Source organism: Eutrigla gurnardus (genome assembly GCF_963514095.1).
Source record: "Eutrigla gurnardus genome assembly, chromosome: 11".
Taxonomy (NCBI): domain Eukaryota; kingdom Metazoa; phylum Chordata; class Actinopteri; order Perciformes; family Triglidae; genus Eutrigla; species Eutrigla gurnardus.
The window spans coordinates 18,625,700-18,646,791 of NC_139925.1; the positions used below are offsets into that span (position 1 = coordinate 18,625,700).

Sequence of the window (21,092 nt, forward strand, 5' to 3'; positions counted from 1 at the left end):
CACTCGCAGCCTGAGACAAGTCATTTTAAATACTGCTCTCTAAAGACACGTTGAGCCGGGTTTCATTTCACCGACATGTGGGAAAAACTAAAGACACGGAGGGGGACCTGAGAACTGATTGAGAACCTGTCAGATGACAACTGAACTCTCCAGATGCTATTTCACCTGTCGGGCTTCTGTCTGATGTGACGCCTCCAGTAAAGTCACTTGTGAGTGAAACTATGTTTGTTTGGCGACGTGAACACCAGATGAACTGAGTCACAGTGGAGAGCCAGTGGGAGGAGGTGATGATGGAGCCACACACAATATAAATCAAGCAGAACACTGCAGGTGGAAATATTTGCACAGGCTCAATTAGAACAAGGTCGGCTGCACACATGGTGATGACTGGAATCATGATGATGATGATGCTGATGCTGCTAACAAAAAGATGAATTAAAGGGATTTAAGCACAAATGGAATAGCAAGTTACTTGTGCATTTTATGTGTGACGTCTTACGACAACACTACGACAGAAAAACATCTTGTACTTTTAACTCATCTAACTTGTATATGACTTGATATGCTCTTATATCTTATTACTCAACAGTGAATGTGTGTGTAATGTGTGTGTAAAGCACTATTCTTCTATGTCCTTTAGGTTGATGCACGAGTGTCCATTCATGTCATAAAACATGTGTGTGTGTGTGTGTGTCACCTGTCCGTCAGCGCTGAAAGTGAGGCAGGCGATGCCATGTGTGTGTCCGTCGCGGAGCAGAGAGACTGTCTGGACAGTGAAGGAGTCCCATACACACACGTAGGGATCCTTCCCAACCTGACCCGTCGCCACCAGGGAGCGCTCCGGATGCAACGCCAGGCTGAAGGGGGAGAGGGGGAGAGGTGGGGCGGGAGGATAACTCACAGTCAGAACTTCTAACCAATCAGAGGACTTCATTTGTTGAGCCAACCTAAAGTCACATCAGCAGTGATGAAATAAGAATTCAGACCCATTACTGAAGTGAAAGTACCAGAACCACACTGAAAAATACATCATTATAAGTAAAAGCCTCACATGAAAATCCCACTTGAGTACAATTATTTATATAATAGTATAAAATATTTTTGTGAATTTTTAAAATGAAACCATGTCTCTTTGGTTGATCCGACAACAACTCGTCACTGATTTTATTTAAGACATTTTCATTTTGCAAAGTAGCTAAATTAAATAAAAAATACTCCACTGTGTCAAATAACTTACATTTGGGTCATTATTATTGTTATTATTTACGGGATTAGATTGTTTATTTGAAAAAATGCCAATGATTATGCTATAGCGCTTCATATTCTATTATTTGATACCATGCCACATATCTAAAATTAATGAGAGAAATGACAAATCGTCAATACAACCCTGTTAAAAATCAACTTTTAGATCATAATTTTTTTTTTAAACCTGTCTTTGACTTTCTCTTTATCTCTCTGTCTCTCAGAGGGTCAGTGTGTGTTCTCCTTTACAAAGAGTCTGCTATAAATACACTCACTGCTTAATGGCATCATTATTAACACACACACACACTCACACACACACACACACTATCTCTCTCCCTCTCTCTCTCTCTCTCTCCCTCTCTCTACCTCTCTCTCCCTCTCTCTCTCTCTCTCTCTCTCTCTCTCTACCTCTCTCTACCTCTCTCTGTTGTGGTGTAATGATCCCTAAAGCTTGAAGTGTGTGTGTGTGGTCACTGCTGTGACCTTGGCATCTTCCTCTTCACTTCAACGAGGACCAGATTTGACATTAATAGATGTGAATCTTCCTCAGTCTGCTGTTAGAGAGACATTAAGAGAGAGAGAGATAGAGAGAGAGAGAGAGTAGAGTAGAATCAGGAAATGTCAGTGTTGCTGGCAGAAGTGTGTAGAACAGAAAACATGGAGAGACTGTGGAGGAAACAACAGAAGAATAAAACAGAACAGAAATAGAACAGGTGTCTCGACCACAAAGCCCCATTGATCTCAGGGATGCTGTCTGCTCTGAGCAAGTACACACACACACACACACACACCCTTCATCGACTCTGCCTTCTCAACCTGGCAGCCAATGAGCCTGCTAGCTGCCACGGTTACCATGACGACCACATCACCAAGGGCATGGGAGCCGAGGATTGAGTGTGGAGTCAAGGTCAAACATGACAAAACACATTCACAAACACACCTGAAGTCACATTTCTGCTGACTGATTCATGACAAATTATCCGATGCTTTTGTTTCTGTTCCTACAAATATTTTGACACATAACAGCTGGTCAGGACTTTCATTTTGACAATCTTGAGATATTTGTGTGTGCGTGTGGTTTAAACTTACATTCCTGTCATTAAACAGATGTTCATTACTGTTACACGTGGCCATCATCTCTGCTACTACTGAACTTCTTCTAGCAATGACAACTAAGTCCTGCTACTAATACTACTACATTACTACTACTACTACTACTACTACTACTACTACTACTACTACTACTACTACTACATTACTATGCCTACTGCCACCACTACTGTCAGCTCTACTGCTAATGAAATACACTTTACACTTTTAAACAAGATAGAAAATTGCTTTATTAACAAACATTAAATAAAAAAAACATTTCATGCTTGTATGCAGCCTCATTACCCCGTTAGATATTTACCATTATAGTGTTTAACTGTTTTCAGTTCTGTGGTTTTGTTTCTTCTTTGTTTTCTACTGGGAATGTATTTGTTGATCCAGAGGGTGAACTGCTGCATGCAATCACCTTTACAGAGATAAATAATATTGTATTGAATTTTATTTACTTCTAAATATGCTAAAACTAAAAATATAGACAGAGCTGCATAGTTCTTCTAAAATAGATTTTATTAAAAGATCAAGAACTAGCTTGGGACCACGACTGCTACCAACACAATAAAGAAGAATATTACATTCGATGTGTTATGGGAATACATTTTATTATTATATTAATATTAACAGCTTACAAAAGCAAGCGTATAAAAATTACAACATCACCTTGTTGTGTGGTTCACTCCAGGATGGTGAATTAAAATGGATTATTTAACTACCTTTATAACAAAAAATTAAAATGATGTTGTATAACTCAAAACAATTATCTCATGTAGTAGTTGTGCTTTTATCTTTATGGATAGTTGACAGTGGAACACATTTTTAATGGAACTTTGATTTCAAATTGTTTCGATGAAAGAATCCCTCAAAGAGATGCAGCAATGAACGTCATAACAGAGGCTAGACAGGAAGTAACATTAGGTCTCACCATAACAGTATGACCATTTACTATTACATCCATCACACCAAACAAAAGCCAACAGAAATCTGTGACGGTCCTCATCAATCCGAAGGACTGTCAAATAAAAGATATGAGCAGAGAAACAAATCAATGTGAAGATAGAAGTCATGTCAGTGTAGGAGGGAGAGTCGAGGAGAATAATGGAGACATTGAATGGAAGCCATTAGAGAGCCTGAATAAAAACATAAAAATAAATGTAAAGGTTCTGTGTTGAACCACATGTTCAAAACCATGGCTTTATGAAGATGCTACATATATATTAGTACGATGTGTTAAGATGACTAAAGCAGGTGTACAGAAAACAACAGGTCAGTAATTGAGGTTTGGCTTGTGATTTCCGTCTGTTGTAGAGGAGAATAATTTGTCTTTGCGTTAGTATTGATGCATGTTTCCACTGTACTTTATCTAGAGTGTTCATTCACACATCAGTCATGCTAACATGCCTTTCCCTGCATGTTCTTCTCATGTTTTGATCTACTTTGATCCCCGTTCTCCTTCTTGATTCTCCTCCTCTCTAATCCATCTTTTGCCAACAGTCTACTCCCCTTCCTCCTTCTCTCCTTTCTGAGGCTAACCTCTTTTACTTTACTTTGTTTTAAATTTCTCCATTTTCCTTCTGGCTGCCTTCAGTTCCCACTTTCCTCCCCTCTCTGCTCATGACCTTGGGACAGACTGCCATCTGTTCGGTTTAACAACACCAGGTCTCTCCCTCGCTCTCTCACTGTCTCTCTCTCTCTCTCTCTCTCTCTCTCTCTCTCTCTCTCTCTCTCTTCTCTCTCTCTCTCTCTCTCTCTCTCTCTCTCTCTCTCATACACACACACACACACACACACACACACAACACACACACACACATGAACACACACACACACGCTCACAATGGAGTCCCTCTTGGCTGTTTGGCTATTTATAGAAGCTGCACAAACTTCAATAGCTGCTAATAATAAACCTGTGTGTGTGTGTGTGTGTGTGTGTGTGTGTGTGTGTGTGTGTGTGTGTGTGTGTGTGTGTGTGTGCTAGACACGTGGAACAGTGATAATGTGATTTATAAATGATTCACCTGGAGAGAGAGAGAGAGAGAGAGAGAGAGAGAGAGAGAGAGAGAGAAAGAGAGAGGGGGTATTAAAAATAGAATATATATAAATAAATATATAATATATATTTTCTATTTTTATTATATATATAATTTTAAAAAATGTAACGCAAATATACATAGACTGCCTGCTGCACCATGGTAGTGGGTACCACCGTGCCTGGAAAAACATCTAGGGGAAACACTGCACTACATCTCGATGGTAAAACAATATTTACTACATTGGTCTGACATCTTAAGTTCCTTTTCAGATCACAGTTTCTCTTCCCCTACCTGAGTGAAAACCACGTGCCTCCAGATGTGTCACTTTTGAATGTTTGTGATAAATTGAAAGATGAATTGTTCCATTATTTGTTGAGAAAATCTACTATCTATCCTACTTGTTAATGCTGGAAAATTTACTCACGCTTGTTCATTTTTCTGCTTATGACGTCTCTTAATACTGCAGGATTTGTTTACAGTTTTTCTCAATTGTTTACACACAAATACTGGTACTTGAGACACAATGACCACAACATGTTACTCATGCACCAACGCCCTGAACTAACTCTGCTAAACTGCAAGCACAATTCCTGCTTTACACTCAAATTGCAGTTTTAAAACACACTTTTTTCAAAACACTACACACAATTCTCTGCATTTGGCACAATTTTCATGAAGAAAATCTCTTGTTTTCACAAGGAACACACTGCCATTCAAAATTCTAAAGTTAATTTCCCTACTATGCACACTGACTCATCACATGGGAAAACACCTGCAACACAGTTTTACAATTTGCAATCAGAGCATTAGCATAAAAGTGCAACAGGTGAGCCTAGCATGGATTTGCCATGCTAGGCGATGTTTCCCCCGCTGCTTGGCCATCGCTTGCATTGCCTGTGATGTGGATGAGGTGCTGTGGCCAGACCGAAACAGAAGAGAGGATGCGGGATAGTTGTTGTTTTTTTGGTTTTTTTGTAACTGTATACAGTCATTTCTTCTGGTTTTGTATGTATGCAACTTTGTGTTGGTTTGGATGAACACTGTGTACATTACAGTATTCTTGTGGGAAAAATAAAATATATAAAAACAATATTCTAAAATATTTTACAACACATTTATGTATGTACTGTCTGCAGTGAGTGTAACACTGAACAAAAAAAGACCTGGAGAAGAAGTGTTCATCGTGTTTTACATTGAGCACATCAGTGTTCAACTGGTTCTTATAAATGTCTATTCATATGATGGTTTGTGTGTGTCATTTGACAACAAAATACCATTTTGAGAAGAAATAACATTGTTTTGAATGTAAAGTTTCATTTTGCAGGAGAATTGAGGGGTTTTGCCCATTGTGTGTGTGTTTTTTTGATTTGTGTGTAGAGTTCTGAGAGTATGAGGCATGCGTTCAGAAAATGTGTGTAAACGATCGAGAAAAACTGTAAACATACCTTTCAAGTGGAGTGAGTCTCCATATTTTTCTTAAATAAAATTACTTCTCCTAAATCACAGTGTGGTGAATTGGCTGTTCTTCCGGCGCTAGTTTACACAGATAAGTGGCAAATCGACCAAATGCAAAGTGTAGAAAGTGAGCAGCAGCATCGGCTCACATCAAAGCTCCGAGAGACTGCTGCTGCCAGCGGGGAGATCTGACTGAAAGCAGGCAATCTGGGCAACATTCATCACAGAATTAATTGGTAATGGACACACACACACACACACAAATACACACACACTCACTTTAATAGTGCCAATTAAAGTGGAATGAGAGACCACATTCTCCGATTAATATTGTAAATGCCTTATGAATAATAAATGATCTAGCTCTTGCGTGTGTGGTCATAATTCCTTCTTGTTTACGCTCAAAGCTCCCCTGCTGCAATGAAAGTATCCTCTCTGACTTTCCATCTTCTCTCCCTTACTTTGAAAAAACGTCTCAGTCCAGCTGTGACCTGCGTCAACTTCATGCTTCTACTATCTTACAGGCCGCTTCTCAAACACCAGACATGCAGCTGTGAATAAAAATCAGTGTACGTGAGTGTATTGATAGTAGGTGGTGAAATCAGGGCAGCTTCTATAAATAGCTCAGAGGAACTCCTCCTCTGTGTCTGTGTGTGTGTGTGTGTGTGTGTGTGTGTGTGTGTGTGTGTGTGTGTGTGTGTGTGTGTGTGTGTGTGTGACAATAGCTTCTTTTCCCCAGTCATCCTTGTAGAGAATATTGAGAACAACGGAGACGCTCTTATAGTAATATTTTTTATATTCAAGAACATCCTGACTTTTTAGCTCCTCTCCTGCTGTTCCCAACAACATTTTCATCCAAAATTTTCAAAAAGCAGAAAACCGATTTTACCAACACCTTCTCACTCCCCAAGCATCAAAAAACACAGCTTGGTCAGTGGTTCTCAGCATCTGACATTCATTTAGTGTTTGTGTAATCGCCGTCATTACAGGCAGAACAGCTGACGATTATTATAAAGTGAAAGATGTAGTGGCCAAATGCCAAAATTACAGCTTCAGCATCTGTCAACTGATGCCATGATGTTCAAAAGGGCTCCCTTACAGAAAGAAACTTCAACAAGACAAGTGAAAGTCCAATTTCAAAATAAATTAAAGCCAAGTTGCAAGTAATTTAAGAGCCTGACTCAAATCTCAACTCATTCAAGACAGGTCCACAGTAAATCATTTGAGAAAGTTTTATCCTAAGTGATTCTAAAAAAGCCCAAAGTCAAGTCTCAAGCCATTCAGGTCTAGTCCATAATCTCTGAGCAGGTCTCAAGTCAATCGTAAAGTCATTTGAGACGAGGGTTGTCAAAAAAATCAATACTCGGATAATAATCTATACTAAAATTTTATATCAGATGAGCAACTGATTTGCAAAAGTATAGTCTAGTTGACGTGCATCTTTACCTAAGCAGAACTGCCAACACGCAACTCCATCCCTCACTAGCAGCCGAACACATGAACGCTAGTTCACGTTACAGTTTTTCTCGATTGTTTACACACATTTTCTGAATGCATGCCTCATACTCTCAGAACTCTACACACAAATCAAAAAACACACACACAATGGGCAAAACCCCTCAATTCTCCTGCAAAATGAAACTTTACATTCAAAACAATGTTATTTCTTCTCAAAATGGTATTTTGTTCTCAAATGACACACACAAACCATCATATGAATAAACATTTATAAGAACCAGTTGAACACTGATGTGCTCAATGTAAAACATGATGAACACTTCTTCTCCATTTACCATAATGACTTAGGCCTTTTTTTGTTCAGTGTTACACTCACTACAGACAGTACATACATAAATGTGTTGTAAAATATTTTAGAATATTGTTTTTATATATTTTATTTTTTCCACAAGAATACTGTAATGTATACAGTTTTCATCCCAACCAACACAAAGTTGCATATACAGTGGTCTAGCAATGCAAGTGATGGCCGAGCAGCGGGGGAAATATCGCCTAGCATGGCAAATCCATGCTAGGCTCCTCCTCGTACTCTCACTCCTCTGGCTCTGCCTCTGTTGCCAATGTTGGCATCCATTGCTCCAAAACAGAAGAGCTCACCTGTTGCACTTTTATGCTAATGCTCTGATTGCAAATTGTAAAACTGTGTTGCAGGTGTTTGCCCATGTGATGAGTCAGTGTGCATAGTAGGGAAATTAACTTTAGAATTTTGAATGGCAGTGTGTTCCTTGTGAAAACAAGAGATTTTCTTCATGAAAATTGTGCCAAATGCAGAGAATTGTGTGTAGTGTTTTGAAAAAAGTGTGTTTTAAAACTGCAATTTGAGCGTAAAGCAGGAATTGTGCTTGCAGTTTAGCAGAGTTAGTTCAGGGCGTTGGTGCATGAGTTCCATGTTGTGGTCATTGTGTCTCAAGTACCAGTATTTGTGTGTAAACAATTGAGAAAAACTGTAATAACACTGAGCTGACTGAACACAGCAAGTCCGGCTGCTGGAGGGCCTTCGCTACCAGTTTTAGGTGAAAACGAAAAAGCAAAACTGCCGTTTGGAAGTATTTAGCATACAAGGCAAACAACCAGGTAGGGGCTAAGGATGTTGACAAGCCAATATGCTAACGATGCAAAAGTGGTGGCAACAAACTTGGCAAAGCAACTTAGCGACCAACACCCCGGTCTTAATGGGGAATATGGTCAGTAAAGCTCCCGTTAAGTTATCATGAAGCTTGCGGCTAGCAGCTATGGCTAATAACAAACAGTAACAACAGTAGAGATAGGCAGCTAACGTCATCAGTCCTGCCCATCCGTCCAACCCTATTTAAGACACATGAAAGTTAAAGTTCAAAGTCATTACAAACAAGTTTCTATAAAACTCAAGTCTCAAGTCCAAATCAAGAAACATCAAGTGAAGACAAGACATACGTCTGCTGGTCAAAATGTTTGAGTGCTGAAACGAAACAAAAAAAACTGTCATGTCAAGTGTTTAGAGTAAGGTCTCAAAAAAAGTCAAGTCACGTTTTAAGTGTTTATTTTTGCAACTGAAGTCTGACTCATGTCCAAGTCTAAAGTCTACAACCCTGGGATACATGGAGACAAAACACTACAAATATCTTTTTGTTTTTGTCTTGGCTGAGGACTTGTTGGTCAATATTGTTCATTTACAGTTTTTTTCGATTGCTTAAACACTAAAATCAAAAGTATGACACTATTATCAAAACCTTACACTCAAGGATCATAACATGAGCCCAGATCTGCACCACTATAAGCACAATGTCAGCTTCACACTTTTTGCAAAACAATACACACAGTGATTTGCAAAACACTAAACACACTTAACATACATTACACAGAAAAATCTATCATGAAGTCACGTCCTTGCAATACCAAAGCACTGACTGTCAAATTACCACACCGTCCAACCAATTGGTTCAACACAGTCATCAGGTGTGCAAACACTTGTTTGCTTAATTGCAGACACAACAATCAGGTGTGTAAGCACTATAAAAAGCAGTAGGTGAGTTCAGCGTTCTCCAAGCACAATGGAAAGAGTCAGAGAAAGAGTAAGACGACGAGGAGGAGGAGGAGGAGGAGGAGGACGAGGACGAGGACGAGGACGAGGACGAGGACGAGGACGAGGACGAGGAAGAGGAAGAGGAAGACAAGAAGGTGCTCAAAGAGGACCGAATCTGACAAATGAGATCCGCGCAACACTGGTTGACCACGTTGTCAACCACGGCCTGACGCTGAGGGAGGCTGGACTGCGAGTACAGCCAAATCTAAGCCGATATACAGTGGCAAGTGTGATGAGAACATTTCGACTGGAAAATAGGTATTGTAAAAATATCATCATATCAAAAACATCTGCACGGTTTCAGTCACTGCTTACAGTACTGTATTCTATGCACTATCAGCACTTCTGTTCCCTTTACTGTGAAATTACTGTACTATTGTGTACTGGTTTTTTTTCTACATAGGATTGAGGGTCAGGGACGACAAGGGGGAAGGCCTCCTATGTTCACAGAACAGCAAGAGAGGGAGATAGTAAACATGGTTTTGGCCAACAATGCTATAACACTCAAGCAGCTCCAAGCTAACATTGTCAATAACCACGCCATTTTCAATGATATCCATCAGGTCTCAACATCAACACTGGCACGCATCCTAAAAAAGAAACATATTCAAATGAAGCAAATTTATCGAGTGCCTTTCGAGCGCAATTCCGAAAGGGTAAAACGACTGCGGCATGATTATGCAGAGGTATGTATTCACTTTAGCAGTGTGATCTTGCATACTGTCTCAGTTTTTTTCTGTACTGTAATATGTATACTAGATCTACACTGAACTACACAATTTTGCCGGACACTGTTTTTCAGAGAGTTTTACGAATGGATGGAGAGGAGATCCAGCATGAGTTCATTTACGTAGATGAGGCTGGGTTCAACCTGACGAGAACACGAAGGAGGGGAAGAAACATCATTGGCCACAGGGCTATAGTCAATGTCCCAGGGCAACGTGGGGGTAATATAACACTCTGTGCAGCCATTACACAGAATGGGGTCCTCCACCGCCATGCCCATATGGGCGCTTACAACACAGCACTCATACTTACATTCTTGGACCAATTGCACAACATAACAGCAGCAAATCAAATAAATCATATGCAATACATTGTTGTCTGGGACAATGTGTCTTTCCATCGCTCTGCTCTGGTTCAGAACTGGTTTCAGCAACATCCACATTTCACCGTCTTATATCTTCCACCATACTCTCCATTCCTCAACCCTATAGAAGAGTTTTTCTCGGCATGGCGGTGGAAGGTATATGATCTCCGTCTCCAGGCTGAGGTACCCCTCATCCAAGCCATGGAGGAGGCCTGTGACCAGATGGAGGTAGCAGCAATGCAAGGATGGATTCGTCATTCAAGACGTTTCTTTCCAAGGTGTCTTGCTAATGACAACATTGCCTGCGATGTTGATGAAATTCTCTGGCCAGATCCAGCTAGGCGAAGAGACAATGTCTAGTTGTTGTTTTTTAACTTACAATACGTAAAGTGACGTTTGATTACAGTATTATGAATCTCTATGTCAACATTTTGGGCGTGTTGAGAAATAAATGAGTTTCTTCAGTCTGCAACATTGGTCTTGTGTATTGTTTGGTGAATTTACATTATATTTGTACTTTGTTGATAGTAGCCTACTCTAATCATAGGGAAGTAGAAGTGCTAAAAGTGTTTTAGGTTTATCACAGCAGAGTGTAACTCGTGCAAACAGAGTATAGTAATGTGAAACGTGTGTGTTTCATATAGTAACAAAGTGTGGTTTTTAAAAAGAAGTGTATAGTTTTTACAGGAGTGTTTAATTTTGCAAAGGATCTGTAGTGTTTTGCTAATTGGGTGTGTGGTTGTGCTAATTGTGTGTAGTGTTTTGAAAACACAGGCCCTGTTTTGAAAATTGTGCTTAAGCAATCGAGAAAAACTGTAAATGCTGCATCACATTTAAAAAAAAAAAAAAATAGGTTAATATTTTTTTTTGTAACGACAAATGAGCTAAACTAGTCATGAAAACATAAACTGTTAAACTCTAATCCGTCAGAACACCCGTTCAGTCCTGGTTTCAGTAGCAGTAAAGACAAAAGTGACTTTAAGGGAAATATTGCGGTGTTCGTTCATGTAATCTACACAGAAATTCTGCTCAAAACAAATCCTCCCCACAGGAAATTGTTGTGTATTTTGGCAGCGGGGAATGAATACTTCAAAACTGCCGTGATGAAGAAACTCTGAGATACTCTGAAATATTGCTTTTCACAGCTCCCCAAAACGTTACTGCTGGGTATCAAACAGAGAGAGAAAAGAGGCTGATGGATAAGAAGCCTAATAACCTGCCTCTGAGGAAAGAACATTTTCCTAAAATAAAGTGTATTCTTCTCTTCTTTTAAAGGCACGGCAAGAAGTTCAGTCTCTTTCTCTCTCTCTCTCTCTCTCTCTCTCTCTCTCTCTCTCTCTCTCTCTCTCTCTCCTTACAATAAGTAGCTTAAATTCAGTTTCCAGGCTTTTCAGAATTGCACTGAAGAGTGACATAACACCCTGAGGCGTTTGTGGGTGTTTGAGTAAATCTGTGTGCAGGAAAAGTGTGCGCTTCAGTGTGTTTGAGTGCCAGCAGATCGTGGGAACATTGGTGGCTGCAGGGCAGATTGGCAGTGGGATGCTGGACAGATAATTTCTTAGTCATCATCTTAATGAAGACCAGTGAGCTGTGAATCCACACAGCCACGAGGCTTGTGCTGCACGCTGCTGCCATTAACAAACTCTGTCACATAAAAGAAAAAGCAAGTGTCTGAAATAAAAGAGGCTTCTAGGAATCATTTCCAGCCATTTTCTCCCAGGTCTTCATTAGATATTGAACGCTTGACTGTCAAAGACAATTAACGACTTCTTTCCGAACTCAACACACCGTACTTCTGCTGCGATTCTTTTGGTGCCCAAAACGGTCATAAACTACTTAGATACTAGCAAGTACAGAATGTGGTGATTCACAATTCAAAACCAGGTTTACAAAGTGCTTCAAATTTACAAAAAGATTAACGCAGTTGCATGAATAATTACACCCAGCGGTGCTCAGATTCTACTTAAAGGCAGAGTAGGTCAATTGGAAAAACCACAGAGACTTTGACTTTGAACGCATCACCGAACCGAATAAATCCCACCCCCTTCGTTCAGACCTCTGTTCAAAGCCGCTCCCCCAGAACGCCCCAACGAAAGCTTGAGATTGGCAGAGTGCAATCAGGTTCACGTCAAACTATTAATACTAGTGAAGATACTCCACTAAATCCAAAACCTTACTTTAATTAGAACAAGCTTCAAGGATGAGGTGGTTGGTGTTTGGTTCAACAGATCCAATAAAGCTGGTTAACATCCGCTAATCTCCTAAAAGATCAGCACACAGCCACGTCCTGAAGCTGATCAACATGGATGCTGAGATAAGATATAGTTGATTTGATTGCCTTGAAGGAGATTTCTCTTAGACTCAAATATTGCTCACTTACTCCACCAAGAGGGACAGAATACCAGACAAAATAAAGCAACTTCTAAAAAAACCCAACACCTGCAAAGTTGGTTAAACAAATAAAAACAGTACCTAACATAGATATAAGAAAGATGAAAACATTATTTACCAACTGTTTTAGCGTTATCCCAGTGGGAATAAAACAGCCTATAGTTAAACCATCTCTACAGTTCTGGCATCCAGATAAGTGAAAAAACTGCATTTTATCTTGATCTCTAACTCCACCAAACAACAAACAACTTCAGGCGGAACAGCCGGCAGCATTGTTCTGCTGACACGACAGCGAACGCATCACTGACTGCTTCGCATCCCGTCTGGCTGCGAGCCGAGCCGCTAACGGCGCCATGATCAACGAGCCCAGCTCCCTTCTTCATCGGCTTTAGCCAGTTAGCATAGCCTGTTCCCCTGGTGAGAGGCAAACGAGCTCTGCTACGCTTCAAAAGACACCCCACCTTCAGGGACACACACACACACACACACACACACACACACACACACACACACACACACACACACACAAGTGTGTGTCCCTGCTGGTTAGCCTCAGCTTATATCTTATATTAGGACTTGAATGTAAGCACTTCTATGGAGCACAAAACCTTTCTTAAATGTTAGGCCAAAACCTCAAATAAGTAACATTTGAAACAGGAAGCCAATTGACCTTTAGATGTTGACAAGTATTCCCAGTTGAAATGCCTACAGTAGACACTTTTTTAAATAACAATATATGTAATAACAATGTGAATGGTGTCTCTGGTATCAGGGAATATTCAGGAATACTGAATGCTTCCCTCAAGAGTTGGTAGAGACCAAAAACAGCAAATAGAGTGAACATTGGACTAAATTCATCAGGTGGACACAAACATTCCTAATGAATGAACATGTTGCTCTGTAACTGCTGGATGTGGAACCAAGAAACGTTCTGTTAGCTGGAGCACTCAAAGGTTCAACATAATGACATGTTAACTTGTTTTTGCTGAAAACAAATGGACGCAAAAATCAGTTACTGCAGGTTGAAATTGCTGCAAGCTAAAACATTTCCGATTACAGGTCGACTGTATTGATACAATTGCTTTCTGACCTTCAGTATGGTTGTACTACTTAGACTCAGTGTGTTGTCCCGAGTATCATTGTACTCTGATCAGTACTATCTCTGTATCGATGTTCTCTGTACAGTACTTAAAGGTACGGTTGGTAACCTTAAAGGTCCCATATAATGAAAAACACCTTTTCTTTGGTCTCTACACCTAGAAACTGGTCCTCCCTGAGCCTGTCAACTCCCAGAATGAGGAAAACAAGCGACTCCTGCATGGTCTCTGCAGCCCACCCACTGGTACAACAGTGCTCCTATGGGCAGTTCAGGGCCTGTCCACACGAAAACGTTTTCAGTGCATAAACGCAGAAGTCTTGTGCGTTTCGCCCTGCCGTCCATACGGATCCGGTGTTTTCGCGGCGTGAAAATGCACTTTTTTGAAACCAGCTCTCAGGGTGGAAAATAAAAAAATGGCACCCCTCCGTTTCGTGTTCGTTTTCATGTGGACGGCGAAAACGAATACGCTGATGTCATCGCCCCGCTCCTCGACCTTCGAGCCTGACTTGTTCCCCCGCGACGTCTCGTAACAACAACAACGGCGGCCTCCGTGCTCGTAGCAGATATTCTGCTCGTCTGTACGTCGGCGTATCAGGGCCACTGTATGAAAAAAAACGGAGCCAAGAGAGGGGGGCGATATTCCGGGGGAAAAAGCTACTTTATTACGATGCTAACAAACAACCGCTAGCTAACTTCCCATGAATATAGGCATTTATTTGTCTAATTAATCCATCCCAACATGTGACAACGCCTCGTCAAGGTCCTTAGGGTGACGGCTGTTGATGCTTATTGTTGGTTTTATTTATACGGGCCAAATTGTCATCTTATGGGTGTTTATTGATCAGGTGGTCGGGCGGAGATTAGCCGTAACTCTCACGTGTTGCAAGCTCCGTCTCTTCTTCTGTGTTTTTGTAGCAGAAACAGCGCCGCATAAGGGCCTGGAATATGTACTACAGCGCGCTGAGTCGTTTTCAGTGGATTCGTCTGGAGGCGGATTTTCTTGAAATGACGCCAAGGCAAAACGGAGAAAAAAAGTTTGTTTTGCTTTGTCTCGACGGCCCCTCAGATTCAGCTCCTGTCGTTACGTAACAAAAGGAGTCATTTGCATAGACCAAACTCCTTTGCGCGGTGATAGGAGATATTCGAGAGGCGGGCGCTCATCACTGAGGTGAAGTTAGAGCTAGACACGCAAATTGCTCTGTTGTTGGTTGTACAAATCAACATAAGCGCTGATATTCTGTCCCAGCTACAGAAGAACAGAAGAGACCGTGGTTGCGTTTCATTTTTAATGACAATGTGTCGGCTACGGTTGGTGTTAGCTTGTATGTGTGTGCTAACTATTTCACATCAGACTGCTTCAGTAACGAGGGTCAGTACAAAGCTGGCTTTGCCTCGACACTGACCCTTGTTAGAGGATCTGTCCCAACCATACGGGACACAGCAACTTCACTTGAGCCACATAGGCGAGCCATAGCGATACATCCACGTAAACATTGGCACATGCTAGCACTAGCGTACGCGGGATCGTCTCCATTTAAAGGTGCAGACACAGAAGCAGCCGGTTCTCTGAGCAACTTTTAGACAGCTGGAATTCAGGACCACGGATGGGTTTGGGGCAATGCATATCGAATAAAGTGTTGTTGGACCTCTGACAGCTGTGTGGAATTTATGAAAAACAGTATAATAGGGGACCTTTAAGACTGCGATTTATTAATTGATTTATAAATAAAAAATAATTAAAAAAAATTATCAAGTTGAAAAACTAAGATCGCCCAAAACATGAGCTCAATCTGCTGGACCTTCTTCTCGTTGCTGAGCTATTAGACGGCTGGTTAGTTTTATCCAGTCGAGCAGAAATACCATCAAAACTACACAGCAAACATAATGATGTCCTTTAGATTAGCTCTTCCTCTGTGTGTGTGTGTGTGTGTGTGTGTGTGTGTGTGTGTGTGTGTGTGTGTGTGTGTGTGTGTCAGTTGGTCGGTCAGGTTCTGCCTGCAGGCGACCAACAGGAAGTGGGGCGGGAGAGGAAAGAAAGGAGAAACAGAGGACGACGGAGAGAAGAGTCTGTGCTGATGAACTGAACCAACCGAGCTCCTTCAGACACAGTTCATTGGTGGAAATGCTTTCAAGCATTTCCAACCTATGTTATCCTAATTGGTGGAAATGCTTTCAAGCATTTCCAACCTATGTTATCCTAATCTTTATTGGTGGAAATGCTTTCAAGCATTTCCAACCTATGTTATCCTAATCTTTATTATTTTTTTTTTTATTTTTATTATTCTTCTTCCGTACGTTTTTTGGTCGCCTCTAGCTTCTGCATACTTTCAGCTACAAAAACCATTCAACTATAAAAATGTTCAGCTTTTTCAGCTCTTTCCGGGACATCTTCAACATTTTTTCAGCCTTTCATACTTTTCATATTATTCAGCTTTTTCATATTTTTTTTTTCAATGCATTCCTATGGAGATCAGCCTAAAAACCTCTTTAACATCATCCTCTTTGAACTCCGACTAGTTTCACATACTTCCACCTACAGACTCCATTTAAACTTTAAACAATCTACAAGACTTTGAACTATAAAACTCTTGCTCAGTTTTTTGATATCTTTTACAGTTTTTATATAATCACAGTTTATGTTTTATGGTTTTTTCAGACCTCATTAGAGTTTATAATGGGTGTGTATTGCGCCTGCTAGAGTGCGTGACATCATCGTTAGAGTGTGAGAGCTCCTCGTCATACTTCAGATTTTTTTCCTTTCCAAACTCCTCCCGGCCACAATTTTCACTCTACACACGTGATCTTTTCCAATTTTGTAGACAAACTTGTCTTGTCTCTCACAATGTGCTCAAAAACTCTGTGACAGTTACAGAATTTGAACTAGCAACCTCTAAGCGCGGCCAAGTCCATTTTTTTCGTCATCCGCTCCAATGTTAATTGAGAAGCAGATTTTCAAAGAAACCTGAAACGAACAGCATTTCTAACTCGCCCTAGCGTCCACATTTCTGACACTAGGAAAAAATAAAAGTGATCAGTGTCTTCAGCAGAGTCTTGTGGCGCTAACGGTGCGAACATTTTGGCAATACGACTTTCGGTGTGAGCGTGAGAAGCTTTTGTTCGGACCCTCCGAAATGGAGGAATAGAGACAGGCTCTAGGCAGTTACACAGGCGCGTAGATGGCTTTGATCTCTGTGGCTTTGATCTTTAGAAGTGACAGCAGGTGTGCTCTGATTGGCGGAAAGGAGCGGCAGACAGGAGCAGTCAGTGGGATTTGTAGTTTTTTTTGTCAAACATCGTCTGCTCAAACATACTTTCACCTAGAAACTCCATTTAAACTGTAAAATGTATACACAAGTCTGTCTATCTCTCTCTGTCTCACTCTCTGTCTGTCTGACTACTACTACTACTACTACTTCTACTACTAGCCTACTACTGATACTACGTCCACTTCTTGTACTTGTACTAGTACTACTACTACTGCTACTACTAGCCTACTACTGATACTATGTCCACTACTTGTAATAGTACTACTACTTATACTACTAGTACTAGCCTACTACTGATACTACCTCCACTACTTGTAGTAGTACTAGTACTACTACTACTACTACTACTTCTTCTACTAGCCTACTACTGATACTACTTCTATTACTTCTACTACTAGCCTACTACTGATACTTCCTCCACTACTTGTAGTAGTACTACTACTACTTCTACTTCTTCTACTACTGGTACTACGTCCACTACTTGAACTTGTACTAGTACTACTACTGATACTATGTCCACTACTTGTAATAGTACTACTACTACTACTACTAGCCTACTACTGATACTACCTCCACTACTTGTAGTAGTACTAGTACTACTACTACGTCTACTACTGATACTACGTCCACTACTTGAACTTTTACTCGTACTACTACTCCTTTTGCTACTAGCCTACTACTGATACCATGTCCACTACTTGTACTAGTACTAGTACTACTTCTAGTTTACTACTGATACTACCTCCACTACTTGTAGTAGTACTAGGACTACTACTAATAGTACTTCTACTTCTACTACTACTAATACTACTAATACTTGTACTAATATTACTAGTACTAGTAGTACTTCTACTTCTACTACTACTAATAATACTAATACTTGTACTAATATTACTAGTACTACTGCTAATACTACTGCTACTACTAATACTACTACTATTACTGCTACTACTACTACTACTGATACTACGTCCACTGCTCGTACTTGTACTAGTACTACTACTACTGCTACTACTAGCCTACTACTGATTCTATGTCCACTACTTGTAATAGTACTATTACTAATACTACTAGTACTAGCCTACTACTGATACTACCTCCACTACTTGTAGTAGTACTAGTACTACTACTACTACTACTGATACTACGTCCACTACTTGAACTTGTACTAGTACTACTACTGATACTATGTCCACTACTTGTAATAGTACTACTACTACTACTACTAGCCTACTACTGATACTACCTCCACTACTTGTAGTAGTACTAGTACTACTACTACGCATACTACTGATACTACTTCTAATACTTCTACTACTAGCCTACTACTGATACTTCCTCCACTACTTGTAGTAGTACTACTACTACTACTACTTCTTCTACTACTGATACTACGTCCACTACTTGAACTTGTACTAGTACTACTACTGATACTATGTCCACTACTTGTAATAGCACTACTACTACTACTACTAGCCTACTACTGATACTACCTCCACTACTTGTAGTAGTACTAGTACTACTACTACGTCTACTACTGATACTACGTCCACTACTTGAACTTTTACCCGTACTACTACTCCTTTTGCTACTAGCCTACTACTGATACCATGTCCACTACTTGTACTTGTACTAGTACTAGTACTACTTCTACTTTACTACTGATACTACCTCCACTACTTGTAGTAGTACTAGGACTACTACTACTAGTACTTCTACTTCTACTACTACTAATACTACTAATACTTGTACTAATATTACTAGTACTAGTAGTACTTCTACTTCTACTACTTCTAATAATACTAATACTTGTACTAATATTACTAGTACTACTGCTAATACTACTGCTACTACTAATACTACTTTTACTAATAATACTAGTATTACTGCTACTACTACTACTACTGATACTACTCCTACTACTTCTATTAGTACCCTACTAATACTAAAAACAAAAAGAACATTCAAATATTAAAATGTTCAGCTCTTTATGGACATTTCAACATGTCTTCAACATTTTTTTGCCTTTCATATTCTTTTCAAATATTCAGGTTTTTCATATTTGTTCAGCTATTTAGCTTATTTCATACATTTGCAGATATTAAGCTTTCTTAATATTATTTTCAAATATTTAGCTTTTTTCATAATTTTGCACATGTTCAGCTTTTTCAAAATTCTCTTCAACTATTCAGCTTTTTGAATATTCTCTTCAGCTATTCAGATTTTCAAACTTTTTGCATATTCAGCTTTTTTTAATATTCTCTTCAACTATTCAGCTTTTTCAAACTTTTTGCATATTCAGCTTTTTTAATATTCTCTTGAAATATTCAGCTTTTTCATACTTTTGCACATATTCAGCTTTTTGAATATTCTCTTGAAATATTCAGCTTTTTAAATATTTTCTTCAAATATTCAGCTTTTTTAATATTTTCTTCAAATATTCAGCTTTTTTTTCAGTGTTGCTTCAGCATTAAAGCATTTCCACGTATTTCCGCAGGAAATACATTTTCTAGTTATTTTTTTTCTTTTTATTATTCTTCTTCCGTACGTTTTTTGGTCGCCTCTAGCTTCTGCATACTTTCAGCTAAAAAAACCATTCAACTATAAAAATGTTCAGCTTTTTCAGCTCTTTCCGGGACATCTTCAACATTTTTTCAGCCTTTCATACTTTTCATATTATTCAGCTTTTTCATATTTTTTTTTTCAATGCATTCCTATGGAGATCAGCCTAAAAACCTCTTTAACATCATCCTCTTTGAACTCCGACTAGTTTCACATACTTCCACCTACAGACTCCATTTAAACTTTAAACAATCTACAAGACTTTGAACTATAAAACTCTTGCTCAGTTTTTTGATATCTTTTACAGTTTTTATATAATCACAGTTTATGTTTTATGGTTTTTTCAGACCTCATCAGAGTTTATAATGGGTGTGTATTGCACCTGCTAGAGTGCGTGACATCATCGTTAGAGTGTGAGAGCTCCTCGTCATACTTCAGATTTTTTTCCTTTCCAAACTCCTCCCGGCCACAATTTTCACTCTACACACGTGATCTTTTCCAATTTTGTAGACAAACTTGTCCTGTCTCTCACAATGTGCTCAAAAACTCTGTGACAGTTACAGAATTTGAACTAGCAACCTCTAAGTGCGGCCAAGTCTCTTTTGCTTCTCATTCGATCTAATGCAAATCGAGAAGCAGATTTTCAAAGAAATGCTGAAAATCACACATTTCTAACTCGCCCTAGCGTCCACATTTCTGACACTAGGAAAAAATAAAAGTGATCAGTGTCTTCAGCAGAGTCTTGTGGCGCTAACGGTGCGAAAATTTTGGCAATACGACTTTCGGTGTGAGCGTGAGAAGCTTTTGTTCGGACCCTCCGAAATGGAGGAATAGAGACAGGCTCTAGACAGTTACACAGGCGCGTAGATGGCTTTGATCTCTGTGGCTTTGATCTTTAGAAGTGACAGCAGGTGTGCTCTGATTGGCGGACAGGAGCGGCAGACAGGAGCAGTCAGTGGGATTTGTAGTTTTTTTTGTCAAACATCGTCTGCTCAAACATACTTTCACCTAGAAACTCCATTTAAACTGTAAAATGTATACACAAGTCTGTCTATCTCTCTCTGTCTCACTCTCTGTCTGTCTGACTACTACTACTACTACTTCTACTACTAGCCTACTACTGATACTACGTCCACTGCTCGTACTTGTACTAGTACTACTACTACTAGCCTACTACTGATACTATGTCCACTACTTGTAATAGTACTACTACTAATACTACTAGTACTAGCCTACTACTGATACTACCTCCACTACTTGTAGC

The 21,092-nt window shown here is 39.8% G+C and overlaps 1 protein-coding gene across 8 annotated transcripts in view; it reads right to left on the minus strand.

Annotated features, from left to right (window-relative positions):
* Positions 1-21,092, minus strand: part of LOC311020476 (echinoderm microtubule-associated protein-like 6) — a 73,029-nt gene that overhangs the window by 39,384 nt on the left and 12,553 nt on the right. For all 8 annotated transcript variants that reach the window (XM_084020512.1, XM_084020511.1, XM_084020513.1 and 5 more), the window contains exon 2: positions 698-857. In XM_084020512.1, coding sequence (XP_083876638.1) covers positions 698-857 — 160 coding nt within the window. The remainder of the gene's footprint in view (positions 1-697; positions 858-21,092) is intronic.